The 26,088-nt window shown below is 41.9% G+C and overlaps 1 protein-coding gene across 1 annotated transcript; it reads left to right on the top strand.

Annotated features, from left to right (window-relative positions):
- The first annotated feature begins 115 nt into the window (after positions 1-115).
- RFC4 (replication factor C subunit 4) lies at positions 116-19,349 on the top strand. Its single transcript, XM_005285998.4, has 11 exons — positions 116-340; positions 686-836; positions 1,766-1,844; positions 7,701-7,780; positions 10,548-10,667; positions 11,542-11,685; positions 11,960-12,080; positions 13,446-13,571; positions 15,328-15,408; positions 16,628-16,744; positions 18,461-19,349. The coding sequence occupies exons 2-11, from the start codon at positions 703-705 to the stop codon at positions 18,554-18,556; spliced, it is 1,098 nt and encodes a 365-aa protein (XP_005286055.1). The 5' UTR covers positions 116-340; positions 686-702; the 3' UTR covers positions 18,557-19,349.
- Positions 19,350-26,088: the final 6,739 nt, after the last annotated feature.

The following is a 26,088-nucleotide window of genomic DNA, read 5'->3' as shown; positions in this document are numbered from 1 at the left end:
AGACCAAACCCGCAACACCATCTTCGCAACGTCTCCTTCAGGCAAAGACACCAGGGTCCCCTGACCCGCCATATTTAGTCAGCTTGGCGCTATGCGCATGCGCACCGCACGCGCCGACGCTGCCCTCCGCCATGTTGGTTGAAGGCACTCAGGGACCGCGCCTGAGGCCATCCAATCACGTAACGTAGCTGCGTCGCCCTGGCCTAAACCAATCACCCGGCGCCGCGGCTCAATCGCTATGGTTACGTCTCCCCGCACTCTCAGGCGGAACCGGAAGCGGCCCCACCCCCGTATAAAAATAAGCGCGGGTGGGCGGGAGCGGGTTGCTGCTGTTGCTGGGGTAGGTTCTCTGCCCTGGGCCGGTTACTGGCGTGGGCGAGGGACGCCTCAGAGGGGGGCTGAGCTGGTCGCTTGGGGTGGCCACTTTTCCTCCTGGGAGGGGAATCCGAGGGGCCGCCGCCCCCCTGGGGTGGGTGAGGGGCAGTGGCGGGCCCGGGGCCTGTCCCCCTCCTTGGTGGTGGAGTGGACGCGGAGATGCCTCCTGCCTTCATCCCGTTCACAGCCTCTTCCTCCTGCCCGTCTCCTCAGGGCGTGGGGGCGGGGGCTCCGGGGCGCTGTTCTAGGGGCCGTGGGGAGGTGTGTGTGTGTGGGGGGTGTGACGAAGTGCCTGGTGCTCTCGCTGCAGGGTGACAAGCAGCAGCTATGCAGGCGTTTCTGAAAGGCCCGTCCTCCATCAGCACCAAAGCGCCAGCCTCCAAGGAGCGAGGGACGGCTGCCGCCGCAGGAGCCAGCGGCGAGGGCAAGAGACTCAAACCCATCCCTTGGGTGGAGAAATAGTAAGAGCTTTTCGGCGGGGGCGGGAGGGGGGGTCTGATTTGCAGCAGCTGCTGGTAGCGAATGGTATCTGCAGGGCTGAGAGTCCTTTCCCCCAGAGGGAGTGGGGGTGGAAGGGGCCCCCGAAGTGTGCAGCGCAGGGTGTGTAGCTGCACTAGAGTTGTTGTGTTGAGTATGGAAGAATGTAGCTGTGAGGTATCGGCACTTGCTTCTGAGGAAAAAAAGGCCTGGAAAAACTGGGAATCTGTTCTCATTCTTCCACACTCAGTGACCCTCGTGGGAAATCTTCCTCAGTGTAGAACTTAAACGGTGCTTCCCCCCCCCCGGTCAGTGTTGCAAGTTGAAAATTAAGCCCAGTTCTTTGTGCTTCTCAAATCATCAGAAACTTTTCGGTCCAAATGTAAATTAATAACTAGGTAGAATCCACCTTGCCTACCTGCAAGTGTGTGTCTGTGCAATGCTGATGGGCGTAAAAGGTTTTGTCAGTGCCTTTGATACAAGGAGCAGTAAGGTGGGTGGTGGTGGTTTGGTTTTTTGCACATGCACTCACGTTGCTCTTATCATAACTGCATTTTATCAAGATACAAACTATGCAGTGTTTTTTAATAAGGTTTTGCACCAGCCTTCCAAGCAGCAAAGCTGTTCTAGATTCTAAAATGTAGTTGTGCTTCTGAAAGAACTTCTGTGTACAGGATAGATAGACTGGCATCTATCTGAGAAACTGGTTAACTTTAGCATTTTTGTGCAAGATGCTACACAGTTTAGAGGCATTGCACACAGTTGGCCAGTCACTGTCTTACAAAGCTTTTTCATACACCACCCCCCCCCCCCCCCCCCCGAAACCTATAAGGAAAACATTCGTTTTTGGGTGAAAGTGATATTGAGAATTTTTAGCAGATACTAAAATGCACTTAACTGTGTTTTCATCTAGTCGTCCAAAGTGTGTGGATGAAGTTGCATTCCAAGAGGAAGTTGTTGCTGTGCTGAAAAAATCCTTAGAGGGAGCTGATGTGAGTGTAACAAAGACATTTAATCAATCATAGCATGTTCAAGACAAAATTCTGATGTTCTCTGCTGCTACAGAACCTAGTTTTGTGCTGCTGACTTACGAGTATCGTACTCAGAGTAGTTATCAATAGCTTGCTGTAAAATTGGGAGGGCATATCTAGTGGGGTGACAGTCCCCAGCCCCACCATGCGCAGGGGAGGTTGCACTCAGAGGCTTGCTGTGTGAAAAGGGTCACGAATCCAAAACGTTTGAGAACCACTGAAGTAGAATATGCTTATAAAATTTGAGGAGATACCAAGCTAGGAGGGGTTGCGAGCACTTTGAAGGACGGATTTAAAATTCAAAATGACATTGACAAATTGAAGAATTGATCTGAATTCAACAAGGAGAAATTCAATAAAGACAAATGCAAAATACTTCACTTAGGAAGGAAAAATCAAATGCACAACTACAAAATGGGGAATATCTGTCTGTGGTAGTACTGCTGAAACGGATCTGGGAATTACAGTGAACCACAAACTGAATATGAAGGTCAATGTGATACAGCTGCAAAAAAGGCTGTTAATGAGCCCCAGAATCCCAACAGGATTGTTGTATGTAAGACACAGAAGGTAATTGTTCTGCTGTACTCCGCATTGGTGTGGCCCCAGCTGGGCTCCACAGTTTAGGAATGAGGTGGACAAATTGGAAAGAGTCCAGAGGAAAGCAATAAAAATGATAAAAGGTTTAGAAAAGCTGACCTATGAGGAAAGGTTTAAAAACTGGGCATATTTAGTCTTGAGAAGAGAAGACTGAGGGGGGACCTGATAAGTCTTCTGGTATTATAAAGAGGATTGTGATCAATGTTCTCCATGTCCAGTGAAGATAAGACAAGAAGTAATGGGCTTAACTTGCAGCAAGGGAGATTTAGGTTAGATATTAGGAAAAAAAAATTCTAATTATGATGGCTTCTTGAGGTCCCTTCCAACCCTATATGTCTCTGATTCTATGTTTCTGACCTTTCCAGCAATTCTAAAATCAGCAGCTCTGTGGTGTAACTTGGAAGCGTTACTGATTGGTGCTCTCCCATCGGTTTCTGTCGTCATAATCATACAGTAACTCCTCACTTAACATGGTAGTTACGTTCCTGAGAAATGCGACTTTAAGCAAAACGATGTTAAGCTAATCCAATTTCCCCATAAGAATTAATGTAAATGAGGAGGTTAGGTTCCAGGGAATTTTTTTCACCAGACAAGACTATACACACACACACTATAAGTTTTAAACAAACAGTTTAATACTGGTATACAGTGATGATGATTGTGAAGCTTGGTTGAGGTAGAGGAGTCAGAGGGTGGGATATTTCCCAGGGAATGCCTTACTGCTAAATGACGAAGTAGCAATTGGCTGAGCCCTCAAGGGTTAACTCTCACACTCTACAAGGCAGCAGGAATGGAGGGAGGGGAGACAGCATCACAGACACACACACACCGTGTGTGTTGTGCATTTCCCCTTTAAGTACAGGGCCTTGTTCATTAGATCAGCTTGCTGAGACTGCAGCTGCTGCCAGCAAGCTCCCTCTGTCCTGAGCCCTGTCGTGTCTCCCCCCACCCGCTCTAGGGAAGATGGGGTGAGCAGGGGGAAGGGGGACACCCTGACGTTAGCCCCCCTCTTCTTCCCCTCCCCCCCCGCACAGCAAGCAGGAGTCTCAGGGAGAAGCTCCAAGGCAAAGGGCAGGAGCAGCGTATGGCAGTGGGGGGAGGGACAGCTGCAATTGCTAGCCTGCTGGGCAGCTGCTGCACAGGGAACTTAGGGGAGTGGGGAGCTGATTGGGGGGCTGCTGGTCCACCCTGGTTCCAAGCCCCCACCAGCTAGCTGCAACGGGCCGCTCTTCCTGCAAGCATTGGACAAAGCAGGTGGCTGCCAAATGACATTGGAAGGGAGCACGGCACAACTTTAAACAAACATGTTCCCTAATTGATCAGCAACGTAACAAGGAAACAGCGTTAACCGGGATAACTTTAAGTGAGGAGTTACTGTACAAGATTGGAAGAACCTCAGCTACCTTGATGTTCTTACCTAGCTATATTCTGTACTGTTGAACGTTAAACTTTAAAACATTTGCTGCAGAGGGAAAAGCAGTTTACTTTAAAACAAACAAACTTGTATAAATGTACTTCTAGTAATTTTTAATTTATTAGCCTCCCTTAGAAGCATTAAGTGTAGTTTTACTAAAACCACTTAAATAGCAAAGGAAGCTTAAAGGTATTGACATCTTACTGAAGTATAGATCTAGAATAAATTGTGAGAAAAGAGAGAGCAGTTCTTGAGGGTTTTTTAAAACACAAGTAGTTAAACAGAAGTAACTTGTAAGGTGCTGTGAAGAGTATCCATTTGAATTTGCATGTATGTCGCATTGCTGAGGTTAGCTACAAAATGCTGTGATGTTCTATATGAACAGTTGCCATTTTTCTTCTACCTGGTGTTTCAGGAAACAAGTAAAAAGAATATGAAAGTACAGCCCTCTGCTGGCTACATGTCTGGGATAGTCTCCTCCTCCCCACACAGACAACCTTTTTCTGCCTCAGTGAAATTCTAGATAAAGATCACTTAGAATTGAGAGGATAACTTCATTTTTATGATCCACTAATGATTCTTAAATGACTGACCGAGATATTGGTTTGAAGTCATCTTTTATGATGTGGACATATTCACTAGGAATTACACTGAATAAAATGTTTTCTGCATTTTTCAATAAGGTTTTGAATTGTAATGACTTTTCCCTTGGGTGCTACTTGAATTGGCAACGTGGAGGGTGAAAGCTTTTATATCCTATTTCATTCCCTTTCACTGTCTAGAATTCCATTCTCGGCCAATTTTATAAATATTTCTGAAATGATCAATTTAATCCATGTCACATGTGACATCCTATTTTTTTGAAAATAAATAAATTGTAAACTATTTGTGCTGCTTAATTTGTTTTACAATTGTGTAAAACCAGTGTGATGGACTAAAGAAGTATGTTCTTTAATACATGCCAGTAACTCATACTTTCAGGTGAGTATAGTTAATGCTCTTCAAATCTAGTAGCAATTCTACCATATTTTAGTAAATATACTCGATACAATTGTAATGTTATTTAGGACCTATTAATGTTAATGAGAAATGAAATGCTGTCACTTCTTGTTATAATACTGATACTGCAGTGCATAATGTTACTTAGGTGGTGGGTTGGGCAGTTCTATTTTGAGCAATGCTATTTAAATCCTTTATGGCTTTTTGACCAGCTAGGTTTCTGGGATTATGATCCTAGTACATCAGTGTTGAAAGGCTGAAGTATAACTCCTATTTATAGTTATAGGTTTTATATTTTGTTGTAGTTGCACTGCTTAAAACCAGTAAACCATTAGAGGGCAAAATCATTTAAGTAGCTTTAGTTTCAGAATTAACAAAACTTGGCAATTCTTGCTTTGAACTGTTCACTTCTCTAAAATAAACAAAGATATAACACTGCAATAAAAGACTCTTCTGAATTATTTAAACCAAAGCCTGAGACTGTTGATGTTTGTTCCAGACTGGATCCCAGTGAATTCGGAGGCATGCCTCTCAAATGACTTTCCTGGCCACATACGGCTGTTACTCTCTTCATCCCATGCTGCCAGTCAGTACTGCTATGTGGTGGATACAAGAATAACTAGATCAGGAGTCCTCAAACTTAATGTGGACTGCGTCTAAATAACAAAATGGTTTTGTGGGCCACTTCCCTTTCCATTTGCGTCACATAACATAATCTGTGGTAAAGTTTACTACTTCCCAGATATAATGTGGTTTTTAGGTAATGAGAACTGGCGCCATGTGACTAGCCAGCACTTTATAGACCACCAGTGGTCTCTGAATCCATTTGAGAGCTAAGTCAGACATACCCCCCCAGCAACCTCAATTTATAGTGACATGCAGAGGGCTGAGCCTAACTAGTTGTGGTGCATGCACTTCGTTTCTATCTTCGAGGACTTGAGTAGTTTCTTTGCCGTCATTGCAGTGCCTGGCCTGGGTAAGAATAATTAATGTAAGACATAATATTCTGGCATGCTCAGTGCTGTAACTGGGTCTCTGGAGGCTGCTTATTAGAAGGCTCATCGTAGAGCTGCCAGCCCTTTCAGTTTTCATCTCCTCTTGTCCAGCTCTTTAGAACATGCTGTGTGAGAAACTTTCTGAAACAGACTTAGGGTTTGCATTATGATACGTAGCTGTAACCTTCCCATAATCAGGATAAGATGCCTACAGGTGGTATAGCTTACCACTGGCAAGCATTGAAAACTGCGTGGTTGGATCAAGTTACAGTTCTGACAAAAATACTGCCATTAAGTTATATAAAGGATTAGATATACTTTGTAAGGCAGAAGTGTAAATGCTGGTGATGATTTTGATGTGAAATTGAAGCACAAACAGTCTAGAGTATGGATTTAGTGGAATTAGTCAAACGTGGAATCTCATTAAAGCTCTTACTAAGTCCTATTCACAGGACTAGCAGGGAATGGATTAGTGATTTGGGGTCAAGTTATTGTGTACATCTCCAACACAGAGCTCTGCAAAGTGTCTGCCTGCCAATACAGTGCTCTTGTCTAATATGTCGTCTGCTATTTGCTTATGAGAACTAACACTCACGATGTTTCCCTTTCTCAGTACAATCCTAAAACATTCTGGAGGATGTTGACAATTATGGTAGATGATCAAACATATAAAAAGGATGTTTAGTCTTAAACTTGAGCTAAGCTTAATTACTTAGTATAGTGTTGATGTATAACCTCTGGAATCCGTCAAAGGCATAACTTCTAGACAGTCTCCTTTTTAGAGGAGATGAGGGGTTACATGTTTCATGCTCAGTTTTATTTATATATAAAAATTTACTGTATCTTTAAAAAAGCGTTCCCTCCTAAAAAGTTTTAACATATCTGAATTCAACCTATAAAATTAGTTTTTTCATATACATTGAAGCGCTTGAAGCTTTATATAATGTCTATATTTAAATACATGGTTTTACTGTGTGCAGATCTATTATCACTACATAGAAGACTTGCTATGTACTTATTTCAGTCTACATATTAGCCATTAGAAGAGATAAGTGACTATTACTAAATAGGTTTGCCAAATCAGTAAAAGACACCAAATCCTGCTCGGTAGTTGGCAGGAATACTTATTTACCCTGTAAATCTTCATTGCTGCTTTGTATTTTTTGTTTTTGTTTTTACTGTTTCCTTTCTATCTGCAGTAGCTTCTATACTTTAATTATGGGAATTTCAAATCTTTCTTTTAACTGTTAAACATTTTAGTTCTGTGGAATAGATTTCTTTGTTACAAAGCATCTTTTTTTTTTTAAAGATAATGTATTTGGGACTACAAATATCAAGTCTGACTGAGAAGCTCAGCCTTTTGTTGTTTGCTGTGGGCTGGAAGGGACTCTTGTGTCCTAGGGCAAAAAAACCTGCATAAGTGCATAAAACAAGCAGCCCATGGTAGCTACATTCCAGGTAGAGTCATTGCAAACCTCCCCCATACTGTCATAGCAGTGGGCCTCAATCCTGACCTGGAGGCACTGTATCCAAGTACCCCCCTGAGTGAGGGTATCCGTTTTGATAGAACGTGTGTGTGTTCACATGGCCTTATCAACAGGGGTGGCTTGTGTTTTTTTTGACTGTTACCTACAGTGCCTAATGACCTAGATGTTGAAAGGCTTTGTATAGCACAGCCATCCAGTCCCATTTCTCTCTACGCTTTGTTGGGAGTTCAATAGTAGAGTAAGGGTGAAGTATAGAAATTTCACATTAAATATTTTGAATTAATGACTTGTGCTGTAAATCACCCCTTTTCTGTGACTACAGCTTCCCAATCTCTTGTTTTATGGCCCACCTGGAACAGGAAAGACTTCTACTATTTTGGCATTAGCCAGAGAACTCTATGGGTAAGTTGGAATCTAACTGCATTTATGTAAGTGTTCCAAAAGCTTGCTGTCCTGTGGCACTTTTAGTCACTACATGCTCCAGTTTTTGTGGTGTTCTAGTCTATAAGAATCTAATTTTGAGTTGAGCCTTCTCTTTGGTGCTTGTGTATTCTAAACTTGTAATTCTTGGTGATAACAGATTTCCCTCCCCACAATATTACATTTAACACTAAACCACTTAAGTAAAACATCTGATGCTATATTAAGGGAGAGAGCAGGGATGGGAGTTTTTTTGCGGTGATCCACTTCTGTCTGGAAATCCTCCTCACTTTGAAAGATTTTCTGATATCTATATACACTTGTCTGTTACACCACTCTGTGTTCACACCAGGGTTTTTCTACTGTCTGATCATGTCATTGGATTCTGACTATGCTCTCTATTGATGAAGTCTCAGTCAGTGTGGTGATTCAAATCATGCAACCATGCCCCTTTAACAATGGTGAACCTATGTGGCTTTTTCATTTTATTGTTTTCTGATTTAACATTCTGTATAAACCCTAGTGAAACTGAAGATTGTTTTTTTTTTTTAATGTTTACACACAGGTAAAAACAGAAATCCTTAGTATTAAAATGCACTACAAGTTCTAATCTGTAGATCTCAATGCACTTAACAAAAATGGATAAATGTTGTTGTTCTTGCCATTGTACAGCTGGGGAAACTAAGGTGGAGGTTGTGGCTTGCCTGGGAGTCTGAGGTAGAAATAGAACCCACGTCTACTGATTCCCAGTCACTGGACCACAGTTGCCTTGCCTTCTCTTCCCCACCCCACCCCACCTTCCCTATCTCATAGGGTGTTGTGAAACTTTTATTGAGCTAAACTCTTAATGGGGTGACTATGAGAAAGATCTGAGGGTGGGGAAGAGGAGGCGGGTAATTGCCTTTGAACATTTTTTTAAAAACTTGTGATACAGCAGATAATGTGGCATGTTCTTTTTCCTTAAATCCTGTGTACGTTAATTGATTCCTTTTTGTGGCTTTTGTGTGATTAGATGATTTTTTTTTAAAGGATTATAACTAAAATAAGAGGCTTGTCTGACCTGCGTTCAAATCTAATGCCACAGGAATCTTAACTACACCTCTACTTCAATATAACGCTGTCCTCGGGAGCCAAAAAATCTTACCGCGTTATATCGAACTTGCTTTGATCCACCAGAGTGCGCAACCCCGCCCCCCCCCCGGAGCACTGCTTTACCGCGTTGTATCAGAATTTGTGTTATATCGGGTCGGGTTATATCGGGGTAGAGGTGTAGTTGAATTCTTGTGTGAGTTAAATAGCATCTTTTGTTCTTCTTTTTACTTATCCAAATTCCACGGTGTAGGAGGAGAAAGAACTATCAATAATCTAAGCTAACACTAGGAAGAAAACTCCTAATTAGTATTCAAACTCTTTCTGAAGCATAGATGTTTCAGGTTCTGGAACCTTACAACTGTTAATCTTTCTTGGCTAAAGTGGCCTGCTGTGACTGATGTCCCGTTTTAGCTGCACTTTCTGTATCAAATTAAATCTTCTAGCAGCATAGCTCCTGGAAGCATGACAGCTGCAGAGCACTGATGGCTGCAACAGAGGATTTTACAAGTTACTGTACAATTTGATTTACAGAGTATTTGTGCAAATAGACATAGCACCGAAAAATCAAGTGTCCTTGACCTTGAATGCTCGTTCAATGTTTTTGCCTGGAGCAGCAGTGTGACTTCATGTTTCAGTTTTTCCATAGTCTAGGGGACAAGGTTCTTGGTATAAATAGGGCTTCTGTTTTCAGATTTTTGGGGTTTATTAGCAATTTGAGTTTTATGTAGATGTCCGGAAAGCACAGATTTTTGGGGCTCTTTGTATATTCTGTAACAAACAATCTTTGTAATGATTCCTAGTGCGCTTTAACGTATTACTGTTTCAAACACTGTTATTTTGAAGCACACTAGGGAACCTTTAGTGCGCACCAGCAGGGTCTACACAGACCAATTAATGCACAACATATTAGTGTGCTTTAGAAATCACAACCCCAGTCCTCATTAATGCTGCATGTAGATGAGACCTTATATACAAGTGACCATTTCAGATACTTTTTGGTGTTTACTGTGTAAACACAGATTTCATTTTTTGTAGGGGGGGGGGGAGTTTATTGGTGTGTGTTAAAACTGAAAACCAGAAGCCCTCGGTATAAACTAGATTATGGAATTCTAGACCTTTGCAGGACCAGAATTTTAATGAACTCTTAACATATACTCTGCTGTTAGCAAGAGAGTTACTGTAAAGCAGCATTAATAAGAATGCTACTACAGTTTAAAATCCTCACAAACCTGAATGATTACCGGGGAACTTGTAGATTCTAATGCCAGAAGAGACCACTGTGATCATCTAGTCTGACCTGGGTAACACAGTCCATAGAACTTCTTCCCCAAAATAATTGTTAGAGCATACTTTTTAGAAGAACATCCAATCTTAATTTTAAACTTGTCAGTGATGGAGAATCCACCACAACCCTTGGTAAATTTTCAGTGATTAATTACTCTCACCATTAAAAATATTTACCTTATTTCCAGTCTGAATTTGTCTTGCTTCAACTTCCAGCCATTAGATTGTGTTATACCTTTCTTTGCTGGATTGAAGAGCCTATTATTAAATATTCCCCATGTAGATGCTTAGAGACTGTAATCGAGTCACTTGCTTGTTAATAAGGTATTACAAGAGTTACCGGCTCATGCAACATGTTTTGAACTCTTCACAGACCCGAATTGTTCCGACAGAGAGTTCTTGAGTTAAATGCTTCTGATGAACGTGGAATACAAGTGATTCGAGAGAAAGTGAAGACATTTGCTCAGCTAACTGTGTCTGGAAGTCGTTCAGAGTAAGCAAGAGATTAAAGCCAACTATCTGATGGATTGTATTTCTCAATGAAGTGTCAGATTTATTTAGGTTAATTTTAATTGCAGACTTAAGCTTTGAGTCACTATAGAATAACTGAAATTAGAGCAAAACTGCAGGCCAAAGGGTCTTCCCCTTGATACCCATGTGCAACTTGCCGTAAAGTCACTGGGGAGAATTTGTATGGAGAGTGGATGCAATTCCAAAAAAACTTGTAGATTTGGTAATTCAGTGTATGTGACAGCAAATGTTGAATGAGTGAATAACTAGTGTAGGAACAAATTTTATAGTTTGTGATTTTTTTAATCACGATGTATCTCAGACAAAATCTGTCAGTTGATAATTAGTTAAGGAGATTCTTCTGCTCCCGCCTCTCCCCAGCCCCAGAGTGTGTGAGTAACTAGAGGTAACAGAAGCCCAAGACTAGCTGGAAGGAGAAATCATCCCATATCATGTACTGAGATAAGCCTGCCATTGTAATCTGTAAATTTTAGAAGATTCCCATAGGGATTAAGGAAGCCTGCATAAGAAGGAATTGCATAAACTATTATAGGAAGCAATTGAAAGCATGAATAAGAATTTCAGCAGAGGAATCTTGCAGTGTTCTCAAGTGTCAGGCTTGGAGATCAGAAAGTATTTGTGAAAATATTAATTGCCCCTCCTTATAACTGCTAGTCCTTTGGCAAATGGTAGATAAGCGAAAGGTAATACATACCACTTTACATCTGCTCGTCTAATATTACCTATCGATAGTGGTAGTACTGTGCAACAAGCTTTGACTTTTAAATATTAATGCACGTTATACTTGAAAACAATGAACTCCGTTTTAATTGGATGATGGGCATTTATTTTTTTAGTGGTAAGGTTTGTCCTCCTTTTAAGATTGTGATCCTGGATGAAGCAGACTCCATGACTTCAGCCGCTCAGGCAGCCTTGAGACGCACTATGGAGAAAGAATCTAAAACTACACGCTTCTGCCTTATTTGTAATTACATCAGCAGGTTTGTGTGGTTTTCTTTGCCTTCCCAAGTTTTGTCTCTACTACTGCAAACCTTTCTATTTAACTTGTAGTTTGAGAGGAGTTAGCTCTCCAGCTGTGGAAATACAAGATCTAACAAATCTGAAGGGTTTAATCTGTAATTCATTTTTTATCACTAAGGTGTTGTAATTTGAAACTCTATTTTGCTTTACTGCTGTAGTAATCTAAGCTGATAGATTCCTGAGGAGTTCTCTGCACAGACTCATCAATATTTTTTCCTTCCTCCTTTCTTCTAGGATAATTGAACCCTTAACATCTCGATGCTCCAAATTCCGTTTCAAGCCCCTGACTGATAAAATCCAACAGCAGAGACTATGGGCTGTTTCTGAAAAGGAAAATGTGAAAGTTAGCAATGAGGTAGCTTTATGGTCACTGTATAGATTCATTGCTTTATTGAGTGCATAATTACATTGCAGTGAAAGGATTAAATAGGCACTACCCATGCCCGTTCTGCTTGGTTATAGCTATTACTAAACATAGTACATGAGCTAATTTTAGTATTATCCTAACTACACACATGGGGTAACAGTTTCAATGACCAAGGCCAGAGAAAAGTCTGTCAGAACAAGGATTAGAACAGTCTGAGTTTCTGGCTCTATGCTCAGTCCACTAAAGTGAAGCCATGTTACAACTTAAAATGGTCACAATATCAATATGAAGTTGTTGTGTTAATTTTAAATAGAAAATACAGGATGAATGCGTATTGATGAATACATCCTGGATTTCACTTCTGACTATTCAAGCTTTGTGTTTCCCATGTGAATTTTTTATACTAGCTAACATAGGTAACATCCAAAGAATTACTACTACTCTTATCTGACCTATAGCTCCACTATACTTGGTTTAGAAACCTTCGTAAATTTGCTTCAAAATGAAAACCCTCCGAATTCACTTAAATTCATGCAGAACTATAGTTTTAGAATATCAAGAACAAATTACCTGGTATAATGAGCACTCTTTCCTTAACACTGGTTTTCTGCTCAAGCTGACTCTACAGCCAGCTGATGTCATGCTTGTTACATCCTGGTATTGTGGCAAATGTTGGTTAAGGTGAACATATGTCTGGAATAGATACTGGATTTGATTTGACTAGTCTGGGGGAGTGTGTGCAGCAGGGAATATGCTCCAACAAATGCAAGTGAAGACTAAACCTTACTGTTGTGCCCAGGAGTAAGCATTAGGTATAATTCTTTGCACTGAGTGGAAAATTCAGTTCTCTTGTGCAGCAGCTCTCTTAACTTGAGAGACAGATGGTTAAAAAGGGGATAGGGCATGGGAGAGAGACTAGTCTGAGACATGTGTTAAGCATAATCCCTACCATGTGTTTAATTGTCCATTTCCCTCTTTGGCCTCACTTCAGCTACAAAGACAGGAGTAACTTGCAGGGTGCTCAGCCCTCTATTCATTAATACAAGATCAGGTTTTCCTGATTGCTTTCTACTGTGAGCTTGTAGACACAGCATTCTGCTTACCTTACGTGCGAAGTGCAGGATCAATCCCACAGTGCATCTTTGTTACACTGCATTTATATTAGAAGCTGTATCACATACATCTGATATTTATATGAAATGTTAAAGGTTGCTTTGTGACTTCCTGCATACTACTTTCCGTCTGCAGCCCTGGGCGTCACATGATATTTTTAATCACTTTTGCCCACAAAGTGTACTTGATTTTTAACTAACAATTAAAATATAATTTGTCACTTTTCTCACTATTCCTCAGGCAATGTCTTGTCTTGTTCAAGTGTCAGAAGGAGACTTAAGAAAAGCAATCACATTTCTTCAAAGTGCTACTCGATTAACAGGTGGGAAAGAGATCACAGAGAAGGTTGTCACCGAAATTGCAGGGGTAGGCTATCATAATGATACATGGTTTTGTTTAGTTTTTCCTGTGACAGTGTGGTTATAGTCACTTTTCTGACCATGTAAACTTGTTGATTTCAGTAATTGATTTTACTCTTGTTTGTCCCTTACATAAGATTCTACACTTAATATGCAAAATTAATTTAATTATGAAGAATGTTGCAAAATTCTTAGTCTACAGTTGTCAAATGACAAGTACCTGCATTTAGTGGTAACTTCAGGGATATTGTGCAAACAGAAAATTAAGTATTTTTCACTTAAGTGTTAGATTATTACCTTTAGATTATTAAAACTGAATTTTTTAAATACAAATTACTTTAATCAATTATGCACTTTATTTTTTGCGCATCATTTAGGTTGGGCATTTGAACTAATAATTGCACTTTCAGGTTCTCATGCAGTAGCACAGTGCTGCAAAGTTTGGTTTGGAAATACTGCAGGGGAATGGCTCAAAGAACCATTCTAGTTCTTGTTTAACTTACACAAGCTGACAGTGTCCCTGTAAGTACCTGTGTGGCTTTTGCTCTGTAGCAATTTATTTCTCTAGGATAACTAGCTAGGTAATGCTGACAGGAACAGTAGAAACTTGAGGGAAGACCAGCTTACTTAAATTTCAGTATGAAAGTGTTGCTATGGCAAAATGACACATCTCCTCAAGCAAGGAATCTTAGAATAAGAGCAGAGAGGAGCTGAGATATTCATATTGGACACTTAGTATTTGTGTTATATGTGCTACCCTCCTAGCACAATTTCACTAGCCCTTCTGGAGCCATGCATTTTTGTCCTTTTGAGAGGAAGGGAACAGAACTGCTTTCTGTGCATGTTTTTCAAGTCATGTTTAAATAAATCTTTTTTTTCCCTCCGGTCAACTTCATAGAAGATAATTAGTTTTTTGTATCTCCAGCTATGCAAAAATGGCTGAACTTTCACTTTCAACTTCCACTTTCAAAATAACAGCCAGTTGAAATGGATGATAGGGGAAAACCCTCCAATTAATGTTTGTGCTCCTGTAAGCATAAAGCTTCAGTTTCAACATAATCTGCTAAAAATCAGAGGAACCTAATTTGCATCTAAGTAATATATTTAAGATCTTGTTCATATGTTACTGTTGCAGACTAGTACTGGAGACTTCCAAAGAAATTCCATTAGTGAAGAAAAGTGTGCAGTTTCAGTCTGCAGGAATAATGTGTCCAAAGGAAAAGCTAACAGTGCTTTCTGAGTTAAATGACTTAATCTGTTGTAACAGTTCTCCTCTCTTCTGATTTGCTGATTGATCATCTGGTTGCTTCAGGCTAATTTTAATTGCTTGTTTTCACACATCCATGCTGATTAACATGGTAGAAACTAATTTGCTGTTCTGCTAGACCATAGGACCCTAGAAAAATGTATAAAGACTGATCCATCTGTTAATAAGTGCTCCACGTAGTCACACTAAAATATCAACAACAAAATACTAATATCAATGCATACTTATCCCCATTTCATATGATCTTAATATCAAACCTATTTGTTTGCTCAACCTTTGCCTGAGAGATGCTGGTGGGGGTGGGGAAATATTTTATCTATGTAAGGACCGTTCTGGTAACTAGCTGTAGCATTGTTTTGAGTCTCTACTTACTGTTCTGGTGGTGACCTTGGGTCATGGCTTAGTCAGCTGTTAACTTTTAAACTTTTTAAGCTGTAAATGCACCCAGAGACCTGGACAGTATGTGCATGCTTTGTATTTGTCACTTCTGTTGTAGGTTGTCCCTAAGGAAACAATTGATGGTCTGCTATCTGCCTGTCAAAGTGGCTCTTTTGAAAAACTGGAAACTGTAGTTAAGGTAGGGTTGCTCACATGTTTTCTCTCATTCTGTAGTGTGAATTCAAAACAATTTAAGTGTGGGGTTTTGGTTTTAAAATGATGTGCTGTTGGCTCTGAGCTAGCTGTAGGGGATAAACTTTAATAAAAGCACTCCTGTTAGCAGGTTGAAATTGAAGACTATTTGCTGAGGCCAATTATGGTGCAAATGTAATACAAGCTTCCTGACATTAGTCAGTCCAGTGACCTAAGCCTTGATCTGAAGTAGAGCACTTTAAAAAAGTGACAAGAAATCTTTCCCTGCTAACTTGACTATGGACTTCTCCAGAGTTAAACTGACAATATATGAAGGTGTCCTGCTCAGTTGTGGAGAATAAGAATTTTTGTGAGGCAAACTCAGCTCTTCTTGGATCTCCTGTGAGACCACTGTCTGCTGAAGATTGTGTACCCAAAAAGGGTAATGGTCTGAAGTGTCCCTAGCCTTTGTTTACCAGAAGCTGGAAATGGGCGACAGGGGATAGATTACTTGTTCTGTTCATTCCCTTTGAAGCAGCTGGTGTTGGCCACTGTTGGAAGACAGGATACTGGGCTAGATGGACCTTTGGTCTGACCCAGTATGGCCATTCTGAAATGTATGATTTCAGCAAATTCATCTTCTGCTGATTGCCACAAACACTTTTTAGACATCACTATCCCATTCGTATCTTCTAGAAATAGTATTTAGTGTGTACCGCAAGAATTGCTGGTGTAAATGTCTAATCTATGGAGAGTACCTTCAGTGTTTCATTTTCTCTATGGAACGCTATGGGTAAGCCTAGCTGGCAAACTGCAGTGAATGCACTAGAATACACTTCACTAGAAGAAAAACAAACTATCTGTATATAGGTTAAGATAAAAAATAAATCTCACTCTGCTAGGTCATGTATTTTTAAAGTAGATTTTAGTTCCTCAGCCCTTTGAGGTAGAAGTCACATTTAAAGGGGGCCCCATCACTAGGCAGTCCATGATCGAGGGAGGGTGTGTCATAGGAATAGCAGGAGTATGACAGGGGAGGGGGTCCCCTTTTCTCTTTATTATGCCTCTCCTTAATAGACTTCACAGCTTGGAAGTGGTCTTAATGATTTGATAGTGTCACTTTAAATGATACTCGTCCCCACCCTCATGTCGTCTACTACTACTACTTAAAAGCTTTCAATTCAGACTAATGCTGCCTTGTTTCCATTCCTCTTTTCCCGTTACAGAATCTGATAAATGAAGGGTATGCTGCTGCCCAGCTTGTAAACCAGCTTCATGATGATATTGTTGAGAGAGAGGATCTCACTGACAAGCAGAAATCTATTATTGCCGAGAAACTTGCTGTAAGTCTCCATGAACTTGATTTCATCTATTAGTGCAGCAGTTAGCTAGGACTGGTACTTCTACCCATGCTTCCTTTCCCCCGCCCATCCCCAAAACTACTTCACTCTGGGTTGATCCTGTGTGCACCACAGCTGTTTGCGTCTCATTCAGTATCATGTTCTACATGTATACTGTCAGCCTGGAGCTTACCAAATTGCATTAGGCTGAAAAGGAGTTGAGGTGCTGGTTGATGTCAATGAATTCTTAATTTGGTCAAATTGGTACATTTCCCTAAGAAGTTTGGGGTGTTTAGACGCATTGAGAGGACATAAATGTGCAAGTTAAGTAGCCATCTCTATAGGAATGTAAATGAACAGGAGACTTTCCTGTGTTATGGCAACTTGAGATCTTGTGCCCCTTCTTGATTATAAAAAGGCTAAACTCCTTCTCATGAGACAAATATTGAGCTAATCATTTCTTCAAATATACCTCTTGAGAAATCCCCAAATAGAGAGATCTCTCTACAGTAGATAAATGAGAAGAGACCAAGGTAAAGGATATCTTTTAAACTTTCTGTTGATTTGGACCGAATGCCTCTTCCCTTGGGTTGATTAACTCCTATGTCAGTTCCCCAGAAACTACCTAAGTTGTGGCTTGCTCTCTTGCCTAACAGGGAGCCCTGCATGGGTTCGTGGCCGTGCAGCAGCCTATTGAGTGCCATGCAGGTGTTCAGGGAACCCGCCTGGCCGGGACTTGCCGCGGCTGGGGGAGGGATGCCCCTCCCCTGGCCCCAAATCAGCCCTGGCCTGGACCTGCTGGGGAAAGGGCACCTATCCTGCAGCCCCAGCTCTCCCCACCAGCCCAGGTGCTGTTGCAGGGAGAGAGAGCTGGGGGGGAGTTGTCTCTCCACTGTAGCCCCAGGGCAGCCTAAACCCCAAACCCCTCATCCCTGGCCCCACCCCAGAGCCCACACCCATGCACCCCAACCCTCTGCCCCAGCCCTGAGCCCCCTTCCACACTCCAAACCCCTCGGCCCCACCCCCACCACATGAATTTTATGTGCATCAATATGGAGGTGATGTATCATAAGAAAATTGGTGCACATAACAAAATTCATTCCACACGTGTGGGAAAATTAGAGGGAACACTGGTTCAAAGTTCTGTGTTCCCCTTGCTACAGTTGATGATGGCCTGTGGCGGTGTGGGGACTGTTAATGGGAACCCCAGAATCTGAATTTGAGTTGTAGTAAGGGCCTTTTTGTTAACTTTTTAAAAAGCTCTTTGCTGTAAGAGGGAGAAAAAGTGCTGAGGTTCTTGGCATCTTCCACCACAGACCTCAAACCTTTACAAATTATCAGTAGTGTTGAGAAAATTAACTTTTAGAGTATCAGATGGGTAGCCGTGTTAGTCTGGATCTGTAAAAAGCAACAGAGGGTCCTGTGGCACCTTTAAGACTAACAGATGTATTGGAGCATAAGCTTTGGTGGGTGAATGCCCACTTCCTCTGTCTGCCCACTGTTGCGTACATGATGGGATAGTGCAGGAAACACAGGTGCAGCTCTACTTCAAGCTACAAATTTTCACATTCATGAATCTCAGTAGAAATGCCAGTTCTCAGTGGGAAAACTTATCTGACTTTTTGCATAGCTACTACCTCTCCGAACTTAGTGTCAAAGCACTGAAAACCTCTGTCCAATTTTAAAGGGATTGTTTATAACTTGTGTCTCTATTTGCAGGAGGTAGACAAATGCTTGACAGATGGTGCAGATGAGTACTTGCAATTGATCAGTCTCTGTGCCGTTGTGATGCAGCAGCTAACTCAGAATGGCTAGTTCTTCAGGGAGAAATTGTGCCAGCTGAATTTCTCAGTTCTGATCTTCAGATTGCTGTTTTGAGAGAGCAGTAACATCAATAAATCAATCTGTACATTTATTTTTGTGGTTTTGTAATAATAGACTGCCAAACAACTGAAAAACTCATTCTAGGAACTGAACACTTGCTATTTTGACATAATCAATGCTTCACACTTGTAGCTACACCTCACAATTCAGAGGGCTTGAAAGAAACAGTTGGATGAAGAAGGAGCAGGGGCTGGATGCCACTAACTGAGCTCAAGTACTTGCTGTCATTTCATAGTGGTGGGGGTCTTGGAAATTAAAAAAAAAACCTTTCAAAATATGGTGTGTGGAGTGTTTGTACAGTGTTTGGAAGATAGTACATCAAAGTGCAGATTTCTAACTCCTTATAGCAGCTAAAGATGCTGTAGGGTATTAATTACATCAGTCACTTCATTATACACTTGACTGATGGGGTGCTGGTTTGACACCCCACTATGCAAACTCCTTAAATGTTACTTAAACTGTTTACCAATAGTGACAGAAATGAAAGTCTTAAATACAATGTTTAGTTTTAACCTGTATTGAGAAGACAACTGCCCCCTTTAATTTTTTTAAACAAATGTGTTGTATATGGGTGTGTAAACCCTGCACCCTGAGGGAAGGAGTAGATGCCCCTTTAATAGAGTTGAAGAGAGACCTAACACTTGAAAACATAACTCTGTGGGGTGAAATTATACATTTTCGTGTGTAAAATACTTTTAATATTAAAATCTCTAACCCTCATGAACTCCTTACATGCTTCTTTGTTACGTGTTTAATTTGAGGCTACCCAAAAGTACCATATATATATGTGTGTGTGTGTATATGTGTATATATATATATATATACACACACACACACACACACACACCCCCCCGTGGTTCTCAAACTATTTTGTGGACTACTTGAAAATTGCTGAGGGTCTTGGTGGACCACTTCATGATCTTTCCAAATGTTTTGTGCCATTAGCTAACTCTTGAAAAGCGCTTTGGATAAAGGTACTATATTAAAAAAAAATTAAAGGCACACAACTCATATTTTAATATCTGTAGTCTGCCATTTCTAATGGGATGGATGTGCCTTCTCTCCCCTGCTGCAGCAGCGCTGGGGTTGGGAAGGAGGGGGGTTTTTCCCCTTCCACAGAGCTGAGGCTGGGAAGGAGGGGGTGGGGGGATCTCCCCCCAGCTTAAGGGCTGTGGCTGCCAGGGAAAGTTGCATCTTTTTCTGGCTGCTGCAGCCCTGCACATCCCAAATTCCCCCCACCCTGTCTTCTCACCCCACTGCCCCTTCCCAGGCCACCACCTCACACCTGAGCGGCTCCACTAATTAGGTGGGTGGCCCTTCATTCTTTTGTGTGCAGCTGCCCAAGTGTGCACCTTAGAGGGAACTATCTGCAGACCACCTGAATGGAGCTCATGGATAGGGTGACCAGATGTCCTGTTTTTAAAGGGACAGTCCTGTTTTGGGGACTTTTTTTTAATATAGGTGCCTATTACCTTCCCCCCACCCCGTGTCCCGTTCTTTCACAGTTGCAATCTGGTAACCCTACTCATGGACCACTGGTGGTCCACGGACCACAGTTTGAGAACTTCTGGTCTATACGAATACCCTTTTTAAAAAAATCAAATGAAAGCTTTTCCTTAAGTGTACCTAGCAAGTGCATTGGGGTGTAAACTTAAGTCTTTCAATAGTGTACAAAATTAATTCTGGTGGAGTATGGGCTGGATATTTAAAAGTATGTCAGTACCTAAAGATGCAGCTAGGTGCCTACTAGGATTTTCAGAAATGTCTGGCTCCCATAAAACCTTCCAACCTCAGACTATTTTCAATGTTGAGAGTAAAATTTCATCGCTACACTACTTTTACATGTAGAATCCCTCCATATTTTGATTTCAGGAGTCAGTCAGATAGGGTAAACTAGAAGCTTAAAATAAGAGCCTAATTGTCTTCAGTCATCATAGAATATCAGGGTTGGAAAGGATCTCAGGAGATCATCTACTCCAACCCCCTGCTCAAAGCAGAACCAATCCCCACCTAAATCATCCCAGCCAGGGCTTCATCAAGCCTGACCTTAAAAACTCCTAAGGAAGGAGATTCCACCACCTCCCTAGGTAACCCATTCCAGTGCTTCACCACCCTCCTGGTGAAAAAGTTTTTCCTAATATCCAACCTAGACCTTCCCCACTGCAACTTGAGACCATTATTTCTTGTTCTGTCATCTGCTACCACTGAGAATAGTCTAGGTCCATCCTCTTTGGAACCCTCTTTCAGGTAGTTGAAAGCAGCTATCAAATCCCCCCTCATTCTTCTCTTCTGCAGATTAAACAATCCCAGTTCCCTCAGCCTCTCCTCATAAGTCATGTGCTCCAGCCCTCTAATCATTTTTTGTTGCCCTCTGCTGGACTCTTTCCAATTTTTCCACATCCTTCTTGTAGTGTGGGGCCAAAAACTGGACGCAATACTCCAGATGAGGCCTCACCAATGCCAAATAGAGGGGAATGATCACGTCCCTCGATCTGCTGGCAATGCCCCTACTTATGCAGCCCAAAATGCTGTTAGCCTTCTTGGCAACAAGGGCATACTGTTGGCTCATATCCAGCTTCTCATCCACTGTAACCCCTAGGTCCTTTTCTGCAGAACTGCTGCCTAGCCATTCGGTCTGTAGCAATGCATGGGATTCTTCCGTCCTAAGTGCAGGATTCTGCACTTGTCCTTGTTGAACCTCATCAGATTTCTTTTGGTCCAATCCTCTAATTTGTCTAGGTCCCCCTGTATCCTATCCCTACCCTCCAGCATACCTACCACTCCTCCCAGTTTAATGTCATCTGCAAACTTGTTGAGGGTGCAGTCCACGCCATCCTCCAGATCATTAATGAAGATATTGAACAAAACCGGCCCCAGGTCAGACTCTTGTGGCACTCCACTTGATACCAGCTGCCAACTAGACATGGAGCCATTGATTACTACCCATTGAGCCCGACGATCTAGCCAGCTTTCTATCCACCTTAAAGTCCATTCATCCAGCCCATACTTCTTTAACTTGCTGGCAAGAATACTGTGGGAGACTGTATCAAAAGCTTTGTTAAAGTCAAAGAATAACATCCACTGCTTTCCCCTCATCCACAGACCCAGTTATCTCATCATAGAAGGCAGTTAGGTTAGTCAGGTATGACTTGCCCTTGGTGAATCCATGCTGACTGTTCCTGATCACTTTCCTCTCCTCTAAGTGCATCAGAATTGATTCCTTGAGGACCTGCTCCATGATTTTTCCAGGGACTGAGGTGAGGCTGACTGGCCTGTAGTTCCCTGAATCATCCTCCTTCCCTTTTTTAAAGATGGGCACTACATTAGCCTTTTTCCAGTCATCTGGGACCTCCCCCGATCGCCATAAGTTTTCAAAGATAATGGCCAATGGCTCTGCAATCACATCCACTAATTCCTTTAACACTCTTGGATGCAACGCATCTGGCCCCATGGACTTGTGCTCGTCCAGCTTTCCTAAATAGTCCTGAACTACTTCTTTCTCCACAGAGGGCTGGTCACCTCCTCCCCGTGCTGTATTGCCCAGTAGAGTAGTCTGGGAGCTGACCTTATTTGTGAAGACCGAGGCAAAAAAAGCATTGAGTACATTAGCTTTTTCCACATCCTCTGTCACTAGGTTGCCTCCCTCATTCAGTAAGGGGCCCACACTTTCCTTGACTTCCTTCTTGTTGCTAACATACCTGAAGAAACCCTTCTTGTTACTCTTAACATCTCTTACTAGCTGCAACTCCAAGTGTGATTTGGCCTTCCTGATTTCACTCCTGCATGCCTGAGCAATATTTTTATATTCCTCCCCGGTCATTTATCCAATCTTCCACTTCTTGAAAGCTTCTTTTTTGTGTTTAAGATCAGCAAGGATTTCACTGTTAAGCCAAGCTGATTGCCTGCCATATTTACTATTCTTTCTACACATTGGGATGGTTTGTTCCTGCAACCTCAATAAGGATTCTTTAAAATACAGCCAGCTCTCCTGGACCCCTTTGCCCTTCATGTTATTCTCCCAGGGGATCCTGCCCATCTGGTCCCTGAGGGAGTCAGTCTGCTTTTCTGAAGTCTAGGATCTGTATTTTGCTGCTCTCCTTTCTTCCTTGTGTCAGGATCCTGAACTCGACCATCTCATGGTCACTACCTCCCAGGTTCCCATCCACTTTTGCTTCCCCTACTAATTCTTCCCTGTTTGTGAGCAGCAGGTCAAGAAGAGCTCTGCCCCTAGTTGGTTCCTCTAGCACTTGCACCAGGAAATTGTTCCCTACACTTTCCAAAAACTGCCTGGATTGTGTGTGCACTACTGTATTGCTCTCCCAGCAGATATCAGGGTGATTGAAGTCCCCCAGGAGAACCAGGGCTTGTGATCTAGTAACTTCTGTTAGTTTCTGGAAGAAAGCCTTGTTCACCTCATCCCCCTGGTCTGGTGATCTATAGCAGACTCCCACTACAACATCACCCTTGTTGCTCACACTTCTCAACTTTATCCAAAGACTCTCAGGTTTTTCTGCAGTTTCATACTGGAGCTCTGAGCAGTCACCCTGCTCTCTTACATACAGTGCAACTCCTCCACTTTGTCTGCCCTGCCTGAACAGTTTATATCCATCCATGACAGTACTCTAGTCATGTGATTTATTCAATCAGGTCTGTTATTCCAATCACATAATTCCTTGACTGTGCCAGGACTTCCAGTTCTCCCTGCGTGTTTCCCAGGCTTCTTGCAGTGGTGTAGAGACATTTGATAACTTGCTGATTGTCCTACTTTCCCAGTGTGAGGCAGGAGTCCTCCCCTCTTGTGCGCTCCTGCTCATGCTTCCTCTTGGCATCCCACTTACCTTAGGGCTTTGATCTCTGTCCCCTGGTGAACCTAGTTTAAAGCCCTCCTCACGAGGTTAGCCATCCTGCTTGCAAAGATGCTCTTCCCTCTTTTCATTAAGTGGAGCCTTGGAATGTCACCCCATGGTCAAAGAATCATATACAGTGTTTTAGCTGTGCTGGTCCCAGGATGGTTGAGACAATGCAGGATGAGGTAAAATCTTATTGGATCAACTTTTCTGGTGAGTTTCAGAGTAGCAGCCGTGTTAGTCTGTATCCGCAAAAAGAAGAACAGGAGTACTTGTGGCACCTTAGAGACTAACAAATTTATTAGAGCATAAGCTTTCGTGGACTACAGCCCACTTCTTCGGATGCAACAGGTGGGAGTCTCAGAGTTTGTAAGACAACTCCCACCTGTTTATGCTCTCTGTATGTGTGTATATATATCTCCTCAATATATGTTCCATTCTATATGCATCCGAAGAAGTGGGCTGTAGTCCACGAAAGCTTATGCTCTAATAAATTTGTTAGTCTCTAAGGTGCCACAAGTACTCCTGTTCTTTTTTTCTGGTGAGGTTACAGAGCTCTTCTGCAGGTCTGGGGTCTCTGTAAGATCAAAAGCTTGACTCACTAACAGAAGTTGGTCCAATAAGTTACTGCCTCATTCTCTTCAGGGTATTTTGGCTAATAAAGCCTAAATGAGAACACCTCAAACAGTGAGTGTAAAGATGAGAATAGGAAATTATAATTCTTAAGTAGCTATTTAAATTATGGCTAAAGGATGGTAGATCTCTAGCAAGACAAACTGGGCTATTCCAGGGTGGCAATATAATAAAGAATGGGGCCCTAGACCCTGAAGAGCTTATACATGAGAACAGAAAGGGGTATGACAAGCAGCATAAACAATGTGATAGTAGCAACTGTTAGTTGACTTGTTTTTGGTGTGGCTTATACTGGGGGAGTAAAACTGAGTGTTGGAGAGGGTTAAAGCTAGCAGCTAATCACTGCAACACTTGCAAGTTTCATGTCCACATGCCTGGGTCTGCAGCTTCTCACCTTGCTGTATGCTTTCCCCTTGCCTGAAGAGTTCTATAGCCAAGGTGCCTATGTTACTCCCTGCTTCTACTAGCAGTTGGAGAGTAAGTCACAAGTTCAACCAGAAGCAGCCCACAGCTTTTTGAGGGGACTTGAGGCTGTAACAAACCCCAATTCCACAGATTGGCATGGTCCTGTACTTATCCTAACACATTTATGGTTTTCATAAAAAAATTGACTAGAAATTGTCACTATCCATGCAGCAGGAAGGAATAGGGTTGTGATTACTATTACCTTCTTGCTTACTGACTGCTCAAGCAGTTGTAAGAATGAGTTAAGAGTAACAGTGCTAGTTTTAGTCAATATGCCTCTTAAAGCAACATTCATGTAAGACATGTGTGGGGACTGAAGCCCATGCCCAGCTGCCACTTCTAATCCTGAACCCTGTCAGCCCTCAAGCTTTGGGCCCAGCAAATTTAACACCAGCCCTGGCAACCCCATCACAACCAAAGGTTGTCTTTACCATAGACCAGTGGTTCCCAAACTGGGGTTTGTGAAATGTTACAGGGGTTCTCAGAAAAAAAATTCCCTAATGGTGGTCAGAGCTATCCCTAGGGACCCCAGTGGACTTCCACATGCTAAGCAGATCTATCACACTGAGGATTTAAACTTCAAGACTCCTTATAAGACATGGAAAGGGAGGTGGGTATTTTTTGCTGTTTTTAAAATTAACTAGGCAGCTAGTATTGTTTTAAATTATGAAAAAGTTTAAGCTTTGTTATGTGCATTGTTTGCCTGGACTGCTCAAGACCTGAATGCTTGTGTAGGAGGAACTGAGTCAGCTTCTTATATACCTTCATGTTTCACATCTAATACGCCTTGATGAAACACAGGAGCCTTGTCTTATAACAGGCTTATTCAAAGTGATACAAGCTACAAAAGTGAGATATTGGAAGAGTCTCACCATTTTCATAGTGTAATAAAAATACTGTAATGATAAATAGTATGTAATATGCCTTCAAAAACAAGTTTTATATTTCCCAGATCTCCTTTATCTGAGTATAAATTATAAAAGCAGTGAAAATCCCTGGAAATATTTTTAGGAGGGGGTTTGCAAGACTTGACATTTTAGTGAAAGGGGTTCACACATGGTTGAAGTTTGGGAACCACTGCCATAGACCCATTTACAACCTGGGGGCCAGACTACATTTAAGATATCCAAAGGGGTCTGCACTTCCATTTGCAATTTTTTAGAGGTCTATGAGTAAAAGGTTAAAAACCACAAGAACTTGCCTAGACTAGGTTGTTTAGTACCTGTTTTACATTGTAGCTGCACATGCGCAAAGCCCTACAGGTAACAGATTTCTATAGCTTGTAATAGAGCTGAGACTAAAAGCTATTTAGCATAATGTAGAAATTGCCTGTAGATAAGTCCTAAGCTTTCCCTTCTGCCTGCCCCATGCAGTTAGCAGGCTAGTTATTGGCTTAACTGCTCATGAGCTATTGGTAAAGCTGTAGTTTCACTTCTTTACTAGCAAGTGATAAATGAAACATTACCTCCACTCAATGAAAGACACTTTCAGTCAAAAACAACTTTTAAAGTGTAAAAG

This window comes from Chrysemys picta, chromosome 9 (genome assembly GCF_011386835.1).
Source record: "Chrysemys picta bellii isolate R12L10 chromosome 9, ASM1138683v2, whole genome shotgun sequence".
NCBI classification, from domain to species: Eukaryota; Metazoa; Chordata; order Testudines; family Emydidae; genus Chrysemys; species Chrysemys picta.
This window is presented reverse-complemented; position numbering and strand designations above follow the sequence as displayed.